The sequence below is a fragment of the Copidosoma floridanum genome, unplaced genomic scaffold (genome assembly GCF_036245765.1).
Source record: "Copidosoma floridanum isolate Cflo_tuat_1 unplaced genomic scaffold, Cflo_Japanese_pri ptg000030l, whole genome shotgun sequence".
Classification (NCBI taxonomy): domain Eukaryota; kingdom Metazoa; phylum Arthropoda; class Insecta; order Hymenoptera; family Encyrtidae; genus Copidosoma; species Copidosoma floridanum.
The window spans coordinates 6,844,102-6,869,594 of record NW_028321907.1 but is presented as its reverse complement, the minus strand read 5'-3'; the positions used below and the strand labels follow the sequence as shown (position 1 = coordinate 6,869,594).

Here is a 25,493-nt window from a genome sequence, read left to right as displayed (position 1 = left end):
TATGATTTTCGTAGGAGATTATTTCGTTTTTTGTTTACCGATTACCGCACTTCATTAGTCGATTACTGGTTCGTCCATCTATAAATCTTGTATTTTCCCCCGTGATTGAACCGCTGTGATATAATGTCCATCGGAATTTCAATACGTGTATTCCGGCTTTCATATTTCCCTCCAAATTCCATGCTCTTCGTGAAATGGCCCGTGGCGCGAAATATTTCGAGTATGCGTGAGGGACTCTTTAATGCCATTTAGATTTTGGACGGTGAATAGAAAAAAAAAAAATAAATAAATAAATAAAAAAAAGTGTTAACACTTAAATGGGCATACATCCAAACGAAATCATCGATACATGCGAGTTTCCATTGACATATCGTACCGGCAATCGATTAAGCGCACCGTCAAAGCATCGACCGATCCTTTTCCACCTCTCCTGCCTATACGCGTTATTGGCTATATACTGCTACGGTTGTTTGCACGATATACACAGACCCTACGAGGATATTGTGCTCCACCTTGCAAATGACGACAAAGTACGGGGGCATAACATTGCCAATAGCTTGTAAGGACTGTTATCCAACGCGTTGTAAGGCCGAGCTTAAGTGTCTCGCAAATTATGTGGCAGGACGAACCCCAAATGGTAGGATGTAACGTAGGATATTCTTGGAGAAAAAAAAAAAAAAAAAAAAAAAAAAAAAAAAGGGAATCTTTGACGTGTCAAGGCAGCGATAGTTATACATGTACACCACCATTACGTGTTAGATAAATAAACAAATGAATAAATAATGCTTGAAATGTAAAAAATGTGAATGGTGAGCAGAGTGCGACCAGAAGTTCATAAGTACGTCGGACGGACCGCAAAACGGGACGTTTCACGCGCCCCATCTGATCAATCCGAGCGGCGAGTCGCGACAGTGCGTCTACACGTTTCTCGCTGGGCCGCATCAGCGCGTCGAGCTCGTCTTCAACAACTTTGGCCTACGCGGCTCTCCTCCCGAGTGAGTACAACCATCTTGTGTTTTTTTTTCTTTTCTCATTCCATCATTATACTTGTATATATATATATATATCTATTGACATTCTCATATGCGATACGTATATGATCACAGTAATGATTATTATTACGATGGATATACATTGATACGTTTGGACCAGTTACCACCTCCGATGATTCCCAAATGTTTACTCTCCACCCTTAAAAACCATTTCTTTTCTTTTTCAACGGTACATAGGTACACTGACATAAATTACATATTCACGCGTACACTTGTAAAGTAGAGGGATAAATGTGACATAGTGCGCCTAGCTAGGCTACTCGTAAAAGTCCGACGGGAGGATTTATTCATGCAAGTATAAGTCAAAGTAAAAGAGCCGCCGCTGCGCCGACGACGACGGCGGTGCCAAGAGTCGGTGTTGTGCACGGCACACACACACACACACTTGTATTTATTACACCTACGTATATTTTATTAACGATCGAGGAAGGGTAGAAAAGCAACCGACCTCATGCCGTATTCTCTTTTTCTCCTCTCTTTCTGTGCGCGCAATGCGTATGTATATATGTGTGCTTAGTAGGCTGTGCACGTATGATAATAGGCTCCCCTTATACGGTATATACGTGCACAAACATGTATACATATATGTATATGTATATTCGCGTTTGCAGAATCGATCCGATTCCCGCTGCAGCTCGCGCCTCCTTCGTTGTATGTGTGCAGACGGGCGAACGAGAGGGTAATGACTGCTCGTGGTGGTGCCACGCGTGTATTTACGGGATAAGTTTGACGCTTTATACCAGCTGTATACTGTTTTACATCGTGTTTTACAACTGTTGTACACAAATGGGCATCATCTATTGATGATGCTTCTCGACTGACGTGCATATACATAACTTGTGTCGCTTACGACAATGTTATGTATTTTTTTTTTTTTTTTTTTACGATGTGCAATAGTGAAGTAGATTGAATTGACTTTTTTTTCGGCTCATCCTTAAACTTTGGTACGGAGGTACTATACTTTTAATTTTTCTCAACACAATTTAATTTTACGATATTGACTGGCCCCACGTGCACACAGAAAGAGAGGGTGTTTTTTTTTGTTTTTTTTTTTTTCATATCCGAGTACATCGTTTCGCAATTTCAATATTTTAAAGTGAACGTTTCATACCATCAATTAGAGTCTGCACTCGATTTTCAGCATTTTTTTTTTTTTTTTTCAAATCGAATTCGTTAGCGAACGAGCAGAGGATACATTTTTTTACAGGGAGCAATCGATACGGACGGAATTCATTAACGTTAATGAAGTTTTCGGGTCGAGTAACGAAAGGAACACTTCAATTTACATAATTGCTTGTCATCCACAAATGACGTGTAAATACTGGTGTAAATAACAACATTTATAGAAAAAAAGTGTACAAACGTTACGTTTTCGTTATAAAGTTTTTTTTTTTTTTTTTTTTTTTTTTTTCATAACACCACAGCCTTTGCCGACATTCCTCTCGTTTATTTTTCAGTTGTTGTTTTGTTCCAACAATAGGTTCCAAGGTTTATCGATTGAATTACGTTTCATGTACACCTATAGTTTTAGCGAGCGTGCGTGAAAAAAAAGATTGTGATTTTTTTTTTAGAGATTAGACACGTAGAAGGTTTGTGTTTGTTTAGTATTTTTACGGAAAAAAAAAAAAAAAAATTAATAAATAAATTTAAAAAAAAAAGAGTTTGTTTATTACGTTCGTTTGGTTCGTTTAGTGTAGTTTATTATGTTGTATAAGTATTGCCTGTTGTTCTGTTATTATTATCATTTACTCGTAAGTTCAAAATCTCGCATCATTTTTCATACGAGTTGTATACATTACGGAATCAGCCTTTGAATCAAGCAATTTCATTTTTCTTTCTCTTCTTCCTATGTCAATTGCCACTGTCATTTTTAGCTACAAAGTTGTACCCAGGAGACTTGTAAAAAAAAAAAAAAAAAAAAAAAATCATGAATAAAATAATGTTTAAATGATGAAAATGGTTCGAAAATACAGTACAGCATTGACACAAGCACAACCTTTTCAATTCACAACATCATAATGGACAGAAAGAGTCATAAAAGAGTCGCCAGACAAACGCATCTTCTTACCCAACACGTAACATCGTATCATCGATTTTCCCAAGTCGTCTGACCAAACGCTGGCCTTATCTACTTGCTGCCACACATACTTGCCTTCCTTCTTTCTTCCAAGCCACAAAACTTTCTCGCCCTCATCCCCTTCCTCACGCCCAATCGACTTATACCACCCCCGTCTCTGTGATTCACCACGAGTCCCCTGATCCTTTACGTTCGCGTTATCCAACCACAGTATACATATAAAAAATTGTACAATCACCTCACCTCCGCAACCCTGCACATACGTGTACACTTACATAAATATATATTGATCGGAATTCGACGTTGGCATCAGAGGCCAAGAGTATACATCATTTCTATCTCCTCCATTTTTCTCTGTGTATCCGCCCGGAACCGAGTGACGACTATGTGTGTCTTATTTTGTTTTTGTTATTTGTGCCGCTTCTTGTGCGCTCTCTTTTGCTGCCTGTGACGCACCGCTGCACTGACGCAGTGGAGCCGCTGTCGGAGAACTACCTGCGTGAGTACTCTTTGCTGTTTGTTTCTTGGAACGAGAATCATTGAGTATATACTTTTACTTTTATTAAAAAACATCTTCTTCCTTTCCTTCTTCCCGTATGCACTCGATGTCTCCCATTTCGTCATTTTGCACACCAAGCAGTGAGAAATAGTCTTTTCCGAGCAACAGACAGGTGAAAAAACCGTTTCCCCACTGCGTGGGTATAATATATCCTTGTCACACAAATCTATCTAATTTCACCGTATACTCATTACCGTTTATCAACACGTTTGCTTCTACATTGGTGGATTTCAACGGGTTGTGTACGTGCCAGCATACTTTTTTGTAAAAAAATAATAATAATAATAATAATCATGAAATATTGAGCCATGCAAATTTACCCCCGAGTACATCAAACCTGTTGAATTTCACTGCAGTTTTCATTTTCAACTGGGCAAAAATCACGTCGACATTTTCATGTGTATTATATGTGTATACGATTCCCTCGAAATAACCAAGTTAGTATATACGTAACATATCATTACGCTGTAGATATAATGACGTTATCATGTATAAAAGTTTTTTTTTTTTTTTTTTTTGTTATCAAATGAAGCAACTGCTCGATGTTTGAAATGAATCGTTGTTGGTGGAAATTGTTTTATCGTTTATTATTTATGTTTGTTCCACTTGCCGATGGCATGATTAGCATCTTCAGCGGTAAAGTACAACTCATTACTATTCTATGAAAAAAAAAAAAAAAAAAAAAACACAAGTATATTTTGCATTGGTCTAGAGTATGTATTCAAAATTTTAAATAGTTTGCAATCGAATCTATGACCTTGTTTCGGGAACTTCTTGATTTTCGCTGCAACTTTGTCGTTCCATGCAAGACATCGACTTATTATAGAATCAAAGTTGGTTAAAAAATAAAAAATGGAAGAAAAAAACGTCTTTCTAGTACCCGTGAAAATGTAATATAAACGTATTAATCGATGCATGTTATACATCATTAAAAAAATCAAAAAAATCATGAGATACTTCTATCAAGATAAACTTCGTGTATATATATTTTATAGTAATTCGGTAGCTTTTATAACCATTGCAACAATTGCGTTGTACTTTGTACATAAATTGTTTATAAATATCGTGTAAATATATGAATAAACATTAAAAAAAAAAAAAAGAGAGAGAAAAAAAGATTGCATGCTCCGAATGAAAATTTTTGTCGAGCCTAACAAAGGCACAGTGGAACACCGTGGGACCTGTATTGTTTTATTTTACAATTGGCTGTTGCGCGCATATTATACATTTTGCTGCACGTTGCATAGATGTATATTATTATTATTATACCATACTCTTGATACGAGTTGATTTTTGTTATGTTCGTTTGTTTACTTTGTATTGAATCGCCGAGTGAAAATGTTCAAGTGCACCAAACAAAGTATTTTTGCCAACAGTGAATGAAACTCCCCTGCCCATAGCCCCCCTTTTTGCTGCGCATTTTGTATACCCCCTATTACATATATAGCCGGTTAGATTGATGAGGCTGCTGATTTTTCTTTTTTTTTTTTTTTAATGCTTTGATCCCAAGCTAAAACCAACCCTTAATCAATAGATTTTCATTAGCAACATTGTTAATTGGCATTTAAAAAGGCATGAACCGATTAAACGCTTGGGTGCGCTTGTTCACGTGATATTACGGAGACCCGTGCTATATATACCTAATTTAACTTTTCAAACAATTTAGTCACGCGACGCTCGAATCATGCAAAACTGACCCTTGGGTGCACTAAACGCGGGCAACATAAATATTAAATCAAATAATCTGGTGTGATTACTTCTTATTAATTTTTCTTATGTATAGAATCGTTGCATTTGAATTTAATAAAATAATTGTGTGAATAAAACTAGATGATACAGTAAAACGGGTTATTGGCAAAAATGCACGAGCGTATCTAAAGGATGGACTGTCCTTTGGAAAAGTGTATACGTAAAGCAGCATTTCTATAAAAAAAATAATAATAATAAAAAATAAATAAATAAGAAAATTACATAAAAAATTACTCGGTTTAAAATTTTTCGATCACGCTCTTTATAAGATCAAAACAACTCTTCTTTATTATATGAAATTACACACATGTGCCCTTCACATCTTTTACTATATTATAAATATCTCCCGTTTGTTCTCCATCTGTTTTCTCATTCTATGCCCATACACATAAAATTTGTGATTTATTTGATATCGACGCTGACAACTACTCCAAGTCGTCGATTTATTCCATTACATGTTAATTACTTAATATAATCTTAGCCAGAGCTGCACAGGTTCGTGACCCAATGGCCACAATTTATTTTTCGATTTATTTTAACAGATTCGATGAATTCATTTGAACGTGAGTATGATTTATTTTTGAAAGTTGATCCTTAATCCAAAGTTTTGTTTAGTTAATCGAATTCAATGAAGGGTACGCTATTATTTTAATCTAATTAGGTGAAATAGCAATTTTAGTTGAAAATGAATTTACGAGGCATCTTTTCACAACTACTATAAACTACCGATATCAATTCTTTCTTGGATCACGATTAAACATTTTCGATCCAGTCACCGGAGTTTGATGAAAAAAAAAAAAAAAAAAAAATGGATTAAAGATTCGTTGTTCCCGATTGATAAATCTCACAAATTCCATCGTAAAATCGAAAAATAACGGGTTGCGACCGAAATTCGCAAACAGCTCTGAGCAACAACCCATCGACACATAATCGATGGCACACGCAAGGTGTCTGTATTTGTGATGATTCTTTGACAACTGCACAATATCGTCACCAGCTGCGTTCACGAGTACATGGACGTCTACACGGAGATCAGGACGGACAACACGACCAAGCTGATAGAGACGCCCTTCGGGGGCAGGTACTGCGGCCCTATACCTCCCCGCAAGAGGGTCTCCCTCTACCAGGGCATCGCCCTCAGTTTCTACACCGACAAAAATCTCACTCTGCCAAGTGTCTTCGACGGACGCTATGCTTTTATCAACGCCTGTGAGTACACAACAAACCATCCCACCTATTTGCACGCGAAAGGTCATACAAATTCATATGCATTGGGAGGGAAGAAGAAAAGGGCGTATCCCCCTTACGGTCGATTTGTTCTTTATCTTATCCTCCTTCTTCGCCCCACAGGGACACACACTCTATGACCGCGCGGTCACGATGAGACCATAACGCGCGATCAAATCCACGCACCGCAGAAGCTCGGGCACGGACGCTGATGTAAAAGCCGATGAGTCGCAGATTCCCCGGGGTTAATTAAGCTCATTCGGCCCTTTTATCCGGACGAATTTATATTGCCACCCCCGTTTGGCTGATGCAGCGAAATCAAAAGGGACTTTTGCTTTTCATGGTCGGTCGGAGCTTAAAGACCCCCCCCTCGAAGATACTCGAGCTCCAAGTCCGTTGTGCGCGTGTTTTATTCGAAAAAGCCACCCCTTTCTCCGCACGTTCGATTTAATTTAATTGAAAATCCCCGTCCGCGCACACGCTTATATATATATATACATATATACGTGTATGCATGAATTTTTGCCGGTAAGTAATTCGTTTCGCCTCCGAAAGTTTCACCGTCGATTAAACTTGTTTCACCCGGTGTATTTATCAGTAGTTCCGTAGTCAATGCGTATACACGCAAAAACTTTTACCAACCCCCGGGGTTACCTATACATCGGGAAACTTTTGAAGCCAACTTATTTCCAGCCAGTTCTTTTTAATTACCGTAGGCGCATATGTATACCTACGTACGAGCTTTGAACCTTGGGTGCTCAAACATTCACCACCGTACCTACTTTCAACTCACACAAACGTGTATAATGCAGAGCAAAAAAAAAAAAAAAAAAAAAAAAAAAAAAAAAAAAAGGTGTCGATTGACCCGAGCGTACATAAAGGTGCTATTATGTTAGCAGCCCAACCAAGGGGTGTAAATAATTAATACATAATAATTTATCCACGTCAATGTAAATTTATTTTATAAAAATGTCTACGTGAGTAAAATGTAGGACCATTGTGCGAACGAAGAAGAAAAGAAAAGCGTGTCCTGAGTTAACTCGATCATAATACTTATATGTATGGCCATAGTTGTGATGAAACATTATACCGATCGTTTATTATTTGGCAATGTGTATGTAACACCCACAGCCGAGTACGAGATCGGTACGCCAGCGCCGAGTCTGCCGTGCTCGTTCGTGGTTAACGCGGACGTCAAGCGTACGGGCAACATCCTCTCGCCCACGTATCCGGGCACTTATCCCAAGGACATAGTCTGCAGCTACCAGTTTGTTGGGAAACCGAGGCAACGAGTGCGACTCGAGTTTCGAGACTTTGATCTCTTCTTCGGTGGTCCCCAGTAAGGCGATTTAATTTTTTTTTTTAATTTCTGTCCTCCATACATGTACAAGGTGTGTACATAACATTGTGTTTCTCAGCTGTCCCTTCGACTATGTAAAAGTGTACGATGGCATAAACAACACGTCGGCCGTGATCGGCACCTACTGCGGCCAACAGAGAAACCTCGTGCTGTACTCGTCCGAGTCGAGCCTGTTTGTTCTCTTTGTGACGCTCCAGCGTACAGCGAACACGCAAAATCGCGGCTTCAAGGGTATCTTCGAGTTCTCCGAGAGCTTTGTCAAACTAGGTATTACTGTGTACAAACACGTTTTTTTTTTTTTTTTTTTTTTTTTTTTTTTTTCCTCACTCCGAGAAAGGAAGGACGTTTTTTTGTTATTTCCTTCTTCCCAGATTTTATAACGAATTACGGTGGCGAGCACATAAGGGGCACGGAGTGCGACCAAAAGATACTGAGCAAGAAGGAATCGGTCGGGCAAGTCGTGAGCCCAAATTTTCCCTACCCGTACATACCGAAGGTCGTTTGCCGTTACTTCATCTACGGTATGCAGGACTCGCAGCACCTCGAGCGAGTGAGGCTCGAGTTTTCCTCGCTCGACATACCAAAGGGCCTCGCCAAGGGAGAGTAAGTGTATACATGTATAATGCAGTTGAAGCAAAAACTATGGAAATTGGGAGCTTGGATGAATGACGCAGGTCGAGCTGCACGGACGGCTACCTCAAGCTGTACCTGAAGGGCCAGGAGGCCACGGACTCGTACGACAAGTTCGATCACGAGCTGTGCGGCAAGGACAGTTACCCCGAGCGCGTGGTCAGCGACGGGCCGCGGCTCGTCATGGTGTTCAGCAGCGGCGAGCAACAGGGCCGGGGCTTCAAGGCCAAGTGCGTACACACATATACCTATACATATGTATGATACACGTATGCGACACCGAGCGCGAGCACGTCAATTGATTGTCCCGTTGCGTATAGCTACACGTTCGAGACCGAGTACAGGATACCGGGAACCGCGGCTCCGGATGGTACGTGCACCTTCACCTATCGCAGCTCCTCCCGCAAACGGGGTGAGTTCAACTCACCCCGTTACCCGAGCAATTACCCGAGCGACACCAATTGCACGTACCTGTTCCTCGCTACCCCCAACGAGCAGGTCACCCTCGTCTTCGATCACTTCAAGATACGCACGAAAAACTTCAACGTCAGCGGACACTACGGGTAACCATATACTCTCTTGTTTTTCTTTTTTTTTTTTTCATCCCGTACCATAAGTTGTTAACGTTTGAATGATCGCAGGATCGAGTACTGCCAGGACGATTGGGTGGAGATCTACAACATGTACAGGGACGACACGGAGAAGCTTATAGGGAGGTATTGCGGCATGACGGCGCCCGGGCCCGTCGAGTCGACCCTCGGCGCTCGCGGGGTCAAGGTCATCCTGCACACCGACTCAGAGCTCGTCTACAGCGGCTTCAAGGCCCGCTACATCTTCGAGAACGCCAAGTCCATTTTCGGTGGTACGTATACCACGCATCGATTATCTTTCTCCTCCTCCCCTTCCCCCGACCCTCGATTATTCAATTCGTTATGTGGGTGCTCGCGCAGACTGCGGCTCCAACATAAGCAGCTTGCACTACGGCGTGATAACCAGTCCGAACTTCCCGAACAAGTACGACGCGCCGTCGCGCAACCTGGCGAGCAAGACCTGCAATTGGTTCATCAGCGTGAGGCCGAAGCACCAGATACTCCTTAATTTCGAGCTCTTCTCCGTCGAGGGGGAACAGTCGGGTACGCGGGTCTTATCGTATATTTCTCTCTTGTACTCGCGTCCAATGATCTTATAGATTTCACCTTGACATTTTCACTTGCAAAGCTCGAGGGTGTCCGGCGGCGGTGCTGCGCATGTGGATATCGCCCAATACGACGCCCGTGGAGCTGTGCGGGGCCAAGGAGCCCGAGGAAAAGTGGAGCCACATCTCCGACGACCACAACATGCGACTAAGGTGGAGATTAGGAGATTCGCGTTTTGTCTGTTGTCGATCTATATATAATACTTCTCCCATTCATCGTATCGATTTCACGCGCTTTTTGTCTCGTGCGCCGCGTAGCTTCCTGTCGGCGGACAAAGCGGTGGGCCAGCAGGGCTTTCGCGCGGTGTGGACCGAGGTGATCCTGGACGCGGACTGCTCGGGTGGCTTCGTTTGCGAGGTGAGCGGCTACTGCATCGACGGCTCCCTCAAGTGCAACGACATACGCAACTGCGGCCCCGAGGACACCTCCGACGAGGATCACTGTAAGTCTCGGACATCGTAGTCTCTCATCCTTTTTATTATTATATATATATTTACATATACGGTTATATTTGACAATACCTAGTGATGATACATGCGATGACGATCTGTACCTAAAATCTGGGTGCAGAGTCGTATGATTTTTTTATTCGGATGGCAAAAGACTTGTTGATTACGACGAACATTTTAGAGATTCTGCGAATACGAAAATCCACGTGCATAATATATATTTCATGGCCGCCTGTTGGTGTCCGCTTTTCTCCAAATTTTTTTTTTTTTTTTCTTTTGTTTCGTACAAATAATACTATTGCGATTTCACATCTCTTGGTATACATATTTATTCAATTGCAACTCTCTTGTGGACACTCGACAATCAACGCAATTTTCTTTCCTACGTGTCTTTGTTTATCTAACGATACTATTTTCGTTTCAACAATAATCCATCGTGTAGAATATTTTTATTCGGTGAAATTATTATTCAACTCGCCAGGATTAATCTCTTAAATAACACAGTGATCCACACGCGTGTTATGCATACAGCTATATAAATATGTATACACCTATATGATATATAAATACACCATAAAATTTCCAACTATATGTAGATATATTTAATGTTGTCTACAAACGCTTTCACTACTCTATTTTTATTGATTAACTTTTTTTTGTAAGACTAAATATTTTCACCGACGCACATTCATTTTTAATACATTTATTTATTAAGTAAATAAAAATTTTCATATTAAATACTATTATCGATGATTTATTTTGAAAAATGTTTAATCTCCAGTTATGATACGTATGTATTTGTAAAATGGCATGCACCAAGCCCTGTATAATATCACGTATACATGTACAAATTGGTATTTATCTTATACTTTAACCATGTATTTATCTCAAAAAATGCTCTGACAATGTCGAAACGTATTCTGTGATATAATATAAAGACTCCCATGAAAAATCATATGATTACTGCCACAAAATTGTTATCACTTTTAAAACTGTACATCCAAGCAATTTCTTCGCTTTCTCTTTAACTCTACTTCCAATAATTTTTTTTAATTTTATTTTTTTAATCAATATACCTATGTATTATAAATATATTATATTGTAAAAAATTTTACACTGTATTGAAACCGCACGTATGGCATGTATATATCATTAATTATAAATATCTTTCAGTACCTGGTAACTATACTTTATTCTTTTGATGGACAAAATTGTTAAACTTTTTCGAAAAATTAAGAATAGTTAAAAAAAAACTTATAAAGTTATAAATGATACACTCGGATAACTAATCCATATTCGATCATTTAAATTAATCTTTCAAGAGGTTTTATAATACCATTACGCAATTATTATAAAAAGGCAAAATCTGAAATTTTTTTTTTTTTTTCATTTCTTGTACATTAAAAATATAAATACACTTAATTATGTGCCTGATAAATGATAATTACAATTATTAGAAAAATACACTCAATTTTTATAAGTATAGATTATATTGGCGAAAAACACAAAATTTTACTGACACATAATTTCGTATTGTTCATAAAAAATATTATACAGAAATATCTATTACGACTTGACAAGTAAAGATCTAAAAAAAAATGAAATATTCTCGAAAGACTGAGCACAACTTGTTAAGTAAAAACATTTGTAGATATATTAATAATGGAATATTTATAAAAGAAAAAAAAGAAACAAGGAATAAATATTAATTTTAGAAGAAAGAAAGAAAGAAAAAAAAAAAAAATAGAAAATAGACAATTATATTGTGTTTACCAAGTGCAAAATACTAACAGGTGATAAAATTTGTCGGGGTTGCTGCGATTGGTATTGTGGTGTCCCCGCAGGTGCAGTCGCGACCGACTCGGCCCCAGCGCTAGCCGGACACACTGTCGTGCTTCCTCTCTATCTGTGCTTTGTGCTCGTGGCCATCTGAGCCGATGATCCGAAGATCTCCGGCATGCCTCTTACGAACAAATAAATCTCCCCTCTTCTCAATAAATTGCAAAACCATCTCACGTGAGTCTTATCCTATCGCACAACACACACGCTTATTTCTCTTTTTCTCCATCTTGTTTGATTTATCTTATGTTTTACTTCTCTTTGGAACAATTATATTTTTGTACACACGCACTTTGTTGAAACCTCGTATTTTTCTCTCGCTATTTGCATCGTTGGCACGTGCGCCCAAGCTTGTGCATTGAATGTTTTGGGAATGGTTTTTTTAAAATTTATTATACATAATGTAAGATTACTCTATGCCCATGCATCCGCGAATAGATACGTTTTTTTCTTTCGATATTTTTTTTATTTCGTATTAAAAGTAACTCAGGGGTTGAAAGCTAAAAAACATTTTATTGGAGAAATAAGGGACATCTTAGTGTACGTATGGAATTTTTTTTTTTTTTTTCAACTTACACTTCGCTCAACAACAGCTGTGGCTTTTAGTTTAAGTGAAAGTTGTTGAAACCGTTACATTGCATTATTTTTGGCTGAGCTTTTTCAAAGCGCTTATGTGTTTGTTAAGAAATATAATATTAGACTTGACATTAAGCAGCTTTTTACGCAAACTATGAAATTATCTTAACTGCTTATAGAAAATAGCTAAAAGAGAGGTTTATACTTTTTTTTTCCCGCAGGATCAGAGAGTTTTTTGTTAAGTAGTTTTCGCTGTTTGTTTCGGTACTTTTGTAGTTTTCACTCAGCAGAAGGTAACTTTCTACAGATATATTGCGTCAAATGTTTTGCTTCGATAAATAAATTTTTAGTCCTAACTAGAGTTAGTTTTTTTTCGAAAAACAAAAGGGATCTACTAAAACAGAAAATATTTACACGTTCGGAATATTAGACACTTACTGCTCGGAGCCTGATGATGCCATGCATGTGCCTAAACTGGAATGCCATGTTACTATTGTTATAAGTATACATATGCAGAATACCAGCATTGCGATATTATACTATTATATATACATTTTAGGTATATAATATACTGCATGATAACGTTTTTTTTTTTTTTTTTTTTTTTTTTCGTTATACTCTGATGTATACGTTAAATATCAGATTTATTAATCGTTAAATTTTTAGTACGTGACCATAAAAATATGTCGATAACTAAAACGTTATGCATTATCGCTGTCGTGTCTTTATAAATTCACATGATTATTACATACGAGTCGAAAGCAAAATGTCCCGTTGGAAAAGTGAATCATATAAGTCGCGGTGAATTCTTCGAGATTATAAAAATATTCTTGTCATTCCACATAACTGTTTTTGTCTTTGTTATTTGTGTCCGATTGATGGTAATATAAATGTAAGTATTACAACGACGATAAAAGAAAAGTACTTTAGTGTTTGTTTGATATGCAATACTTATTATCCATTAAGTGTATCTAAGAAATTCGAGATTAGCAGTTTGAGCCGTTATATGTAAGCTCATGACTGAGCCATTAGGATCTAACGAAATGTCTTAATTTTTTTCCTTTAAAATTGAAAATTGGTCAATCGTTAATTGATTTACGTAATACGCTTGATTACGTTTTATTAATTTAAATTAACTTCCGTTGATTACGTCTGACTAAACTCCCACAGCCAAGGGACATTCTGTTTGCATAATATACTATAAATTTTCAATGAAGATGTCAATTTAAGTTGACATAACTTATGTATTACTAAAGTAATATAATAATAATAATAATAATAATAATAATAATAATAATAATAATAATAATAATAATAACTAATGAACGCTCAACCAAAAGAAAGTAGATGATTTATCATAGTAAAGTTACGTAAAAAAAAAAAAAAAATGATTTTCACAATGTTTTGGAAACTATTGTGGTAATTAAAATGATATAAAATTATTTGAGTCCTGTCGCTTTCATTCGGTCAAAATGAATACGTTGCAAGCTCGAGTACAAAATAACTTGTAAATTATCGCTTTTAAAGTGCGACTAGCTTATTGATGCCGTAAAGCTTACAAAATGAATGCAAAACCATATACATACATGGTATTAAAATGGTAACTAGAGTACCATAACAGAGTATGAAGCATGAAGGAAAACATTTACTGCAGATACATATAGGTAAAGACTACAATAGTTATAGGTTGCACGAGTATATCGTTTCGCAGCAGCTTTTATAGCTATACAATTCCGAACTAAAGTTTAAACTTTGATGGTAGAAATTTTGGTTTATTTTACTATTATTATTTTTTTTTTTTTTCTAAATAAAGATCGCAAATGAAGCGGCAGGATTTTTAATAAAATATATTTATTGGAATAACGAATGCACTTTAAATTTGTTGTTTGTTATTTAAAGGAATTCCTACCTTTCGAGTGTTGAGTTGGAGAATTTGTACTTTTTTCCATTTATCAATGTTTCTCCTCCTTTTTTTGTATCATTACGATTTGTGAATTCCACTCCAACGTCATATTATTACATTGACATTAAATAATCAATATCATCTTGCCACGAGCATCAAAAATTTTCACTCATGCAGCAGGCATCAATCGATTCACCGACAACTGCAGTGTCATATACATTACTCAAAGCAAAAGTAGCAAAAGTTTAAAGTGCACCTTCACAGAGAAAAAAAAAAAAAAAAAAAAAATACTTCTCTACGAAAACCCTCACCTCCATTAATCCCCCACAAGTGCCGATTCACTCTTTCCATCCATAACTACTTATCATCGCCATACAATATCACCACCACCACCACCGTCGTGGTTCTCGTCCCGCACTCTCGTCTCTCTAAATTACAGGCAGCCTACCCCCGCCTCCGGAGAACTACTACGCCTTACCGGCGGGCAGTGCCAGCTTTGCCGTGATCTTCGTGATAGTGCTGTGCGTGATCTGCCACCGGCGGGTGCGTCGTCAGATGCGCGAAGCCGGTAGCCATCACCACGACCACGGTCGGCATCATCGCCACCACCAGCACCACCACCTGCACCCCGAACACCTGGACGAGCACCTACAGCAGCGCGTGGACGAGCGCACGGGACGCTGCTTTCACCATCACCATCACCACCACCACCCGCACCAGCACCACAACGGTGGGAGCGCCGGTGGCGGCGGGGACCAGCTCGAGCACCACCACCACCACCACCATCACCATAATCAACAAAACCACCGGCTGCTGATGCACCATCATTCGCACACGCACGTGGGCTCGCGGCCCTCCAGTCGGCTCGAGCTCAACAACGACGAGGACGACGAGCGCTTGCTCCAGGACCCGCCCCCCAGGTCGGCCAGCCGTGCCACCGGGGCTCTGGGCGCGACGGACTACTGGATGCCCGAGCACCACCAGTCGCCCAGCCCGGCGAGCGACAGCGAAGCCGAGCTCGAACTCGTCCAGAACGAGATGTCGATGTCGGCCGCCACCGCTGGCAGGAGCAGGTGCGCCGGTGTCGGGGCTGAGGAGCAGGAGGAGGATGAGAAAGAGGAGGAGAACGACAACAACGACGACGACGATGACGACGACGGAGAGGAAGTCGAGAAGCTCGCGCTCCACCTGCAGGACGAGGAGGAGCCGAGCAGTAGTCCCGAGAGTGGCGCCACCGTACAGCGTGGCGGTGGTGTTCGCTGATGCCGGCCGGCGGCCGAGTACGCCGCCGCTGCTGCCGGCTTCTCAACTACAAAGTATGACCTTATACGATTATAACACGATGATTGCGATTAATATACATACATTGTGTAACGATTATCATTGGGTTATTGCATATACATACATACATACATATATTATATACATACGTACATTGCATGTAATATATATATATAATCGTCTTTTGCGTTGTTGCTCACGCCCGCGTTATTGTACACGACAATGACGATGTTGTTACTGCTGCTGATGTGCTAACGCTGTACGTCGCTGTCGGTTTTTTTTTAAATTTTATTATTTTACTTTTGGTTAAGATTCCTTGGGACTCTGAGACGAGTGAATTGCAATGCTGATTTGTACTTTGGCATTGTTTTTTCACGACGGATTTGTTGTTCTGAAATATTTGTATACTTATATGCGAGTGGTTCTCGGCAATGGCGCTGGACAAGCATGGCACATGCTGCAGGTAAGGCTGATCAGCAATCCGTCACTGCACTTTTCCGAGCTTTTTTTAAAACCAAGAAGGCGGAGAGTATCCCCCCCTACTTGTACCGGTCTTTTTATCATCTCGCGCGCGTTAAAGGCAGAGATGGAAAAAAGCACCACATTTGTATGAGACAATGAAAGAAAACAAGTGTAAAAATTATGTATAAAACATCAATCGAATCGCTATTTTAAGAAAGTACCTACCATTTTAAAATATGAAGAAGAAAAAAAAAAAGAAAAGCACAGTACTGCCATTATTAGCCGTAAAACAGAAGAAAAATAACCGCTGTATAAAGTCATACTTTGACCTCTTGTTCTCCGAGCACATTCATTGGAGTGGGAATCAAGGGGGGAAAAAAAAACTAGTGCGAGTCTAATTGTTGTTCACATAATTGTTATAATTGTTGCCGAGCCCGAGTGTAAAGAATTACCAAAGAAAATACGGAGAGTAACGCTTAATAACGATTAAGGCTCTTTGCCGTCGCCTTTTTTCTCGCGCTATTGTGAGCGTTTTTTATTCCGGTAGTATATTATTACGTATACATACAATATTGCCTTCGACATCCAGAGATCGACTGAAATCAGCATGGAAAATAATATATAATATAATATAGTATAATATATATATAATAATAATAATAATGATAACGTAATATTAATATTGATATCCAATTTTTTATACTCATGTAAACGCGAATTGCTTTTTCTCTTTTTTAAGAAAAAAAAAGTAAGAAAAAAATCGATTGAAAATAAGAAAACGTTAAACGAGACGAATGGCCTTGAATCGTGAGCTAAAAGCACGAAAAATCGTCGACGGTCAAGAGCTTTAACTGTTTCTCAATACGATCATAACAAAAAAGAGAAAAAAAAAAAAAACTCCTGGAACCTTAATTGCGATCCGCCATACAGCGTAACTAATAAAAAAAAAAAAAAAAAAAATTAACGCGCGTACGCGTCATATTAATTGTAGATAGGATAAAATGTAACTGCAGTTTTGGCTTCGATTTAAGAAAAAAAAAATAGATCGAGCTCGGATTTAATCGATCTCACGCGTGTCTGTAATAAAATATAAATATGTATATGCAAGTATGTACACATAGAGAGTCCGAGTGGTGGGTCAAGGGACCGTCAAGTATACTGATAGATCACGGAATTACAATCGTAGTTTATATGCAAAATTTAATTTAAGGCTATCACAAAGTTACGAAACGTGCATTGCTTGTAAATGTGACGTGTGATCTGAGAGTCGATGATTTTATCGCCGAAAAATGTACTTACGGATGTGAAATGATGACGAACAAAAAAAAAAAAAAAACAGCAAATATAAACTATTACGATGAGCCTCACATTTTCGTATTGTTTTTTATGACGCGTAAAACTTTTTGCACGGATATTTTTTCTACGCCGACGACGACTACCGATGATGATACTTGTTTACATGGCATCGAGATAGCACGTGGTGGATTTTAAATTAACCATCAAAATATTAAAAAGAAAAATGTTGAAAAATAAAAAATAACATTAACAATATTAATCATTATAAAAACTAAAGAAACGAAATCTATGGTACACAGGGACGTTTGTTACTTTGACGGGAGTATTTAAGAGGCGAGAAGTAAAAGTGCGAAGAGGAAAAAAAAAACATTTTTAAGTATTAAACAATTCATAGAATACAAATATAATTATGTGACAAAAAAATTATACGTATGTAAATATCTAAAGAGAGTTAATGGTCCAAGAGGTCGGGCTCAATTTTTGGTGGCAATTCCCACGAAGCTAGAGTGACGTTTATTCGAAAATTTTATTCAAAATGTTTATAAATAATTCATTGGTCGGTATAAATCCGCTCAACATTGCCACGCGGTCAAACGGTCATAATTTCTCAATTTACGGTGATTAATTGCGATGATCAACCTTGTCCTGAATTAATAAGGTACCGTAAAATAGCACCACAATGATTTTTGTCATTTACTTACCGTAACTTTTACGGATTTTTAATAATGGGTCAGTTATTTACCATCAATAGTTCAAAAAAGGCTTTTGAGTGATCATCAATTCAGTTTGGGAAAAATTATTTTTTATTTATTTATTTATTTGTTTATTATTATTATTATTATTATTATTTTTTTTTTTACGCAACCTCCCGGACTATGAACTTTTTTTGCGATGACAACACGCAACGTTAGGTTGAGTGGGCGTGCGCGCTTGAAAAAAATAAATTACTTATAAATATTATACATACATGGTACATAAAAGAGATATTCAACTCGTGTTAATTTCAATGTACGATTATAAACTGTAGGATGGGATTCATATCTAAGCCGTCAGGTATGTAACACAAAAAATTAAGAATAAAAAACAAAAATTCGGTAATATATGTTAAGCAGATTACGTATAACTTGTGTTTACTATTCGTGGGGATGATTTTTGAAGAAAAAAATAAAAAATTAATAACATACATAAATAAAAATTAACCTCATGTGTATGATATATAGATATGACCTGAGGTGACATAAAAAAAAAAGATAATACGAAATTACAGAGTGAACGCAAAAATTTACATTTGTATACAGTTAGAGAGAGAAACAAAATGGGTGGACTAGTAGGAAGTGCATTAGGCAACGTTGCGAATTTTGTGGCATTTAAGTACAGCATGTATTTGTAAATTGCAAACAGACATTGCCTTGAACTGTATTATGAATTTATATAAGAAAACACGAAAATAATTGTCCTCGTTTTGATAAAAGTAATAACAGAATTCTAACAGATAACAATCGAATTATGCATAAAACGTGAATTGTAATTTGAAACATAATTTTTGCAGTAAAATATAGCCACGCAAGGAATTTCCAGTCATTTTTTTCAACTCTCGGGCGTGCATGAAATACATCGATTCGTAAATAAATTAATCCAAAAAGTTAAACTTTTGCATACAAGGCACGAATGTTACAACTTTCGTCAGGGTAGTTACATATGGTAATATTAGTTAATACATACATCATGAATTATTACTTATTCAATTTTTTCTTTCGTTGCTTTTACAAGCATTAAAATAAAAATCATACTTTTTCAAGTTTTATAATTTTTCTTGACATCACTCGGAGATCTCATTCAAGCATCGTAATTTATTTTTTACCAGGAATATAAGATTTTTAACGTTTTCTCCGTTCAAAGTATGTTGCACTTACTGTAGAACAATCGTGCCTCAAAATGTAAGCGGATAAAAATTGAAAAACAAGTGAGATCTTCACCATACAACATTTTTCAAAAATCACACAATAATAGCGTCAAAAGGAGAACGAGAACATAGGGAAGGGAAAATAGTAAAAATCCTGGGTATAACAGTTGTGTGGACGTCATTTGTATAATCACGGTATTAAATTATGCGAGAGAAGTTAAAAAGTAAACATAAATGTGAAAAAGTGCACGTTGGCGAAAAGTGAAAAAAAGTTAAATAAATATGAAAAAAAAAATATTATTCATACGAATATACTTCTAATTAAAGCTGCCATTGAAGCTGTATTGATATACATATTATAAATTGTAATAAATATTTAAATTAACAAATGAATAAATGAATGAGTAGGCAATTGAGTAAAAAAATAAACATTTGTTAGCTGCAGTGAAAGAAGAAAATTTTTAGAATCGTATTCGTGGATTTTATTACCATTTAAACCAGTAATTGAGGGAGAACGGAGAGACAAATGTTGACAAAAGTTTGTTTCTTCTGCGCCATTTCTTGTGGAAATTTAAAAACGAAAAGTAAAATGTTACACGGGATTTGAATAGCCATTGCTCAAAGGAATTTCCGGTTTGTACTTGTTTTTTAGCGCTGGAAATAAAAACACCAATGTGTCTGTTCGTAATTTTTATAATTGATGAAGATAATCTCTTTTATTTAACGTAAAGAAATTTGAAAACAATTAAAATAATAATAATAATAATAATAATAGGTGTTAGAAGAGAGAAACAAGTTGAAAAAAAATTAATAATTATACAACCAAAAAAATTACCTCACTTTTCGCACGTTTTGTAAGTTACAGTAGATAATCAGGTAAGCTATGTATTGCATTACAATAATGATAATAAAAACAAAGAAAAATAATAAAATCGGCAGTAATATAAAAATAAAAATATTTACATACACTTACGAGAACAAACCAGCGTGTTCATCATTTTTTCAGTAACTATAAAAAAAAAAAAAAAAAAAAAAAACGAGTGTACATATTTAATAAAAAAAAAAAGAAAACAAACGCACTATCGTAATGTATGTATATTACATACCGTGGGAGTAAACATACATAATTTGATTTAAGCCGCAAATGAGCACTACAGGAAAACTTTTTGTGAAAAAAAAAAAAAAAAAAAAAAAATCGAGACAACGAGACATTAAAAGTAAAGAAAAAAAAACAGAGGAGCGGAATGGACAAGAAACTCGAAAATCTAAGTATTATTATGAGCAGTATTAAAGTTTGAAAGATCCGAAAGACTTGTGGGGGATACGCGGGTCGTCGCATTTGTTAAATATACAGAGCTACATTTTGCAGGGTGTAATACATTATACATTCAGATACTGATTAACACTTCGTAAGAAGACAAAGCGAGAAAAAAACTCTTTCGTGTCTTTGTTTGCATGAAAACAAGTCACGTCGACACTATTTATTATGCCGGTAATCTCATACCGTACAAGAATTCCCGAAAAGCGATAATATATACACACACACACACACACATCCTCGTAAATTCAGCAATGCTCATAAGATTCCTCGTTTTTATTTTCGTGCAAGGGTAAACCTGTATATGGCCATATAGGCACACGTCGCGCTCTGGAATTTTCGCATACGGTACGTGCACGATGCATACAAATCAGAAGCGCCTTTTCGAGTGTCGCGTTTCCCTTTTCCTCGCGAGGAATTTCATTTCGATCGAGAGCGGCTTTTTTCGTTCCTTTGACAGACGATCCCAGCGACTCGTGTGGGGCGAAGATTTTTTTCCTCGCTCAAAGTCAGCCGACTCTTTATACTTATTCTCATCTACATTGTTTTTAAAAAGATGATCTCCATTTTAATTTCCATATCACTTAGTCCCCGCAAGATTTTCGACAACTCCATATCGTCTGCGGTATATAAATAAAACAATAAAAATATTTTCAATATAGAAAATTGGAGGTACTGAGAGGCTTTGATTACCATCTATTGAGAAAAAAAAAAAAAAAAAAAAAAAAACAACAACAACAATTTGAATTAGCGAAATCAATGAAAAAATAAAATTTCTTTTCTAAACACCTTGAGCCTTCAATGCAGCTTAGATATAACAATGGTTTTACAAAGCAATTCATGTAAAATCCCAACTCTCTAGTCCTCTTGTTTCTATTATGAGTAATCAAGGGTTTATCTTCATTAAATCTATATAAATTTAACTTTTTCGTCACTTTCTCAAAATAGACGACGTGCACGTGCACCTCATACACACTCGCGTGTATAGAGGAAAAAGAAAATTCTGTAAGTAGTTTTCGGTTTAAAAAAAATCAAACCTCATACGATGCTGAAGTTTTTTTTATTTATTTTTCTTTTCCAATGTATATAGCAAAATACACACACACTGCAGTGTCTAGTACTCGTACAACAACATTCGAACAAGCCACGAGAGATACAGATGTGCATCAGCTATAGTTGGCTGCCACGCCCCATTACCTCACACTCTCTTCCTCTGGGTGGTGCGTGAAACTACAACATATGTATGTATAGGTATAAGAGCCATCAACGAAGAGAGAGCGTATACATATACATACACGTACATTGGTACCTACGACGAGCAATCAAACTAAATTGCGCGCAACGGCGCGCGATAACTGACGATACGGTTCGCGTATTCTGTAGGTATAGGCTTTTTCTTTGGAAAATATGAAGAGCAAAAAAAAAAAAAAAAAAAATGGCTAATGGGCTTTTTGGCAAATTGAAAGACAGATGTATAGCAATCACACAACGCGCGGAGGCAAGGAAGGAGGGGAGTTTCATCGCAGGAGGCAAACAACAGAAGTTGGTGCCTGCTGGTTATAAAGGCACATGGATAAGTATACCCGTAGAAAACGCGAAAACTTCCATTACTCGCTCGCGCGGTCGGAATAATGGTAGGCCTCGGCTCTTTAAAACTCGAGCCAAACATCCGGGCAGGACTCGAATTTTTGCGCGCCCAAGAAAAAAAAAAAAAAAAAAAAAAAAAATCAAATGGAGCGAAGACGAGTAGGGTATATAATACACCCACATCACACGCCCTGCCCAAGAGGGAGAGAGAGAGGAGGAAGATCGATGTAAGCGCTGCTGGGCGCCCTTGTATACCTGTAGCTTTTTATTTTCCGTCAGCCCCACCTCGCCCCGCGGCTGTACGGGCTATACTCCTTCTTACCCCCGTTCTCCTTTGTTCGCCTCCCCCTCCCTCTCTTGGTTAACATTGTTGCTCACGCTCGCGTGTATATATGACCTTTAGCGAGATGTACCCACGTATTGTACAACAAATGGGACTGTCTGGGCTCACGTGCATATTTCATGGGGTCAAAATAGAAAAGCCAGGGTTGAACTAAATACGATGTTTTCTTTCGTTCAGCCCTGCAGCTTCTTCTTCTTCTTTTTCGTCTCCTCGAGGGAAGGGTGAAACTCACTTTTCTTCACTTTTTTGCATAAAACATTTTTTCCCAAACAAATCATTCGGTGGGTGAATATTTTTGTTAGCCATCGCGATGTATACAGGTTCGCTCGATGTGTTTATTTCATTACTCGGGTGTCTGACAGATAAAGGAGCAAGGGGCGGCTTACGCGGGTTAATGTTTTGTTAAACGGAGCTACGGCCGACTTTGGCTCGGTCGACCTGGTTTATCGCGCTCGGTTTAATCGGCTTTTTTACAATTTCCAAACTCCCACCCCCCAACTCCTCCGTTTTTCAAACACCAAGGCATTTTTCGCGGTCGCTGTGGAAGAAAAAAAAAAAAAGGGGGGGGGCGGTGTTTGCGCAATCCTTTTCAACGCGTTCGCTCTGGCGAACATTTCAGCTTTTGCAGTGAATTTTTGCATTTTTACCGCTCAACGCGTACAACGAACCGTGCACGTGCAAAAGTCAACGTTGGGTTCTCTTGGGCGCTAATTAACCGTGTGCCGGCAGAATTCAAGCTCGCAAAGGCTTTGATTTTATTTTTACGGTTTACAGATGTGTGGTACCGACCACAGGACTTACATGGCATCTGTGTGTATATGATTCGCGCTTTGTCGTCGGGTGAACGCTAATGAAAACGCATAAAAAATATATATACGCTGGCAATTGACGTTTCGATACGTATATTTATATCCTATAGAGTATACATTACGTACATCCATGTCAGAGGAAAGGATAATCCTAGTATTATGAAATAATCCTGATGTAAACACATTTAAGTGCGTTTTTTTTTTTACTAAAATAAGTAAAACAGTTATACGTGTAATGTACGAAACCAAAAAAAAAGACACAAATTGATTAGCCCCCTAATTTTTCGTTTGATGACATGATAAAATACCATCGATAATTTTAGTGATAGCAATCTTAACATTAATATAAAAAAATAATCGACTTGACTAATTATATTTTTTTATCGACTATACCTAAACACTTTAGTTAGCGTGTGAATAATACACCGTATCCAAAAATATTTGACTCGTAATAAAGGTGTATTTAAATAACAATAATAATAATAACAACAAAAAATATTTAAAAAATTTTTTTAAATCCATACCTGTGTGAAATTTAATTCACAAAGTGTTTCCTATATATTTTAAGAATATAACTTCAAGTTAACATGCGGTCGTGTATTATTAAACTATTGTATTGAAATCGCAATAAATCTCGGAAAAATTTTAATATTGAGCGCGATGTAAAAATAATAATTGTTATTATAATTATTGCAAAATCGTAGCTGCCAGGATCTCGGATTCGTTTCAATTGCCGAGATCTCAAATATAATAAACAATCTTTGCAAAATAATAATTAAATAAAATAAGGTGGTTTTGAGGAAGGCATATTGTAGTCAGAAAATCATCAGTATGTAGATGTGACAAGGCAATTTGATTAAACAAATATACATAAGTACAGAAGTTAATAAAAAAAAAAAACGATGGTCATTCCGTCTTTTTTGTGGTTTGTTATAGTTAAAAGATAATCACACTTAAGATACCATTATGTAAACAATCGTATGTATTTCAAGCGACTAACCACACGAAATGTGACAGGCATGAAAAAAAAAAATATATATATACAGTAAATAAATAATGAGAAGCAAGTACAGATGTATGGATATAAAATTATAATAACTACCTGCAGAAACAGATAAATAAAAGATAAAGTTATTCACAAAAATTAAAAATAAATATCAATAATTATTGAATACATGTAAGTGTCGAACGACTGGGCGTTATTAATATTTTACTTGTCCAAGAACGTGATGCAAAAGCGTCTGAAATTAATAAATTGTAAAATTAGTGGACGAGGATATGTTGAATACTTATGCGAGAGTTGTGGGGTATACGCACGTAAAAGAGGTGCTCATGACGAAGTAATACATTTAGACATGTTTTTCGTTGCTGTCGTCACACCATCGATTAAATTATCTCGCCGTCGTGTGTCTTTAATTACTATAAATTTGAAAATGACGTGACTAAAGCGTAAATTAGTAGTTTTTGGGGTCATGTACAATTTAAGAGTGTAATGGAAGAAATTTTCAATGATCCGCACCAATTGCTTAATACGAGAATCGATCGATTGTAATCCATTCGGTAGAAATTTCTTCCAAAAAATGTATCGAAGCAATGTCACGTAACAAGTATATGATGGAGAACACGGCGGCATTGTGCAATGATTTTCTTCTCGTGCTAGCTGGTTTAGCATTGGTTGCAGAGCGACCAACGAGAATCATAAGAGAGAAATAAAAAAATTAAAAAAAATTAAAAAAAAAACAAAAAAGAAAAGTGCGTCTCTAAAAAGGAAGAGGCAACGATCGGCGATTTTGCGTATAAAGTCAAAAGTGTCGAGCACTTGCGTTTTTTTAACGATATATCAAATTAAAATACTACATTATACCTATTTACACATA

The 25,493-nt window shown here is 37.2% G+C and overlaps 1 protein-coding gene across 1 annotated transcript in view; it reads left to right on the top strand.

The window, feature by feature from the left end:
• LOC106641649 (cubilin) overlaps positions 1-15,960 on the top strand; it is a 28,751-nt gene extending 12,791 nt beyond the window's left edge. Inside the window, exons 4-16 of the mRNA XM_089596398.1 lie at positions 818-995; positions 3,602-3,628; positions 6,435-6,646; positions 7,796-8,003; positions 8,083-8,291; positions 8,396-8,627; positions 8,699-8,884; positions 8,975-9,217; positions 9,296-9,516; positions 9,605-9,787; positions 9,873-10,002; positions 10,108-10,292; positions 15,057-15,960. Of these exons, the coding sequence (XP_089452524.1) occupies positions 818-995; positions 3,602-3,628; positions 6,435-6,646; positions 7,796-8,003; positions 8,083-8,291; positions 8,396-8,627; positions 8,699-8,884; positions 8,975-9,217; positions 9,296-9,516; positions 9,605-9,787; positions 9,873-10,002; positions 10,108-10,292; positions 15,057-15,880 (3,038 nt within the window). The 3' untranslated portion in view covers positions 15,881-15,960. The remainder of the gene's footprint in view (positions 1-817; positions 996-3,601; positions 3,629-6,434; positions 6,647-7,795; positions 8,004-8,082; positions 8,292-8,395; positions 8,628-8,698; positions 8,885-8,974; positions 9,218-9,295; positions 9,517-9,604; positions 9,788-9,872; positions 10,003-10,107; positions 10,293-15,056) is intronic.
• Positions 15,961-25,493: the final 9,533 nt, after the last annotated feature.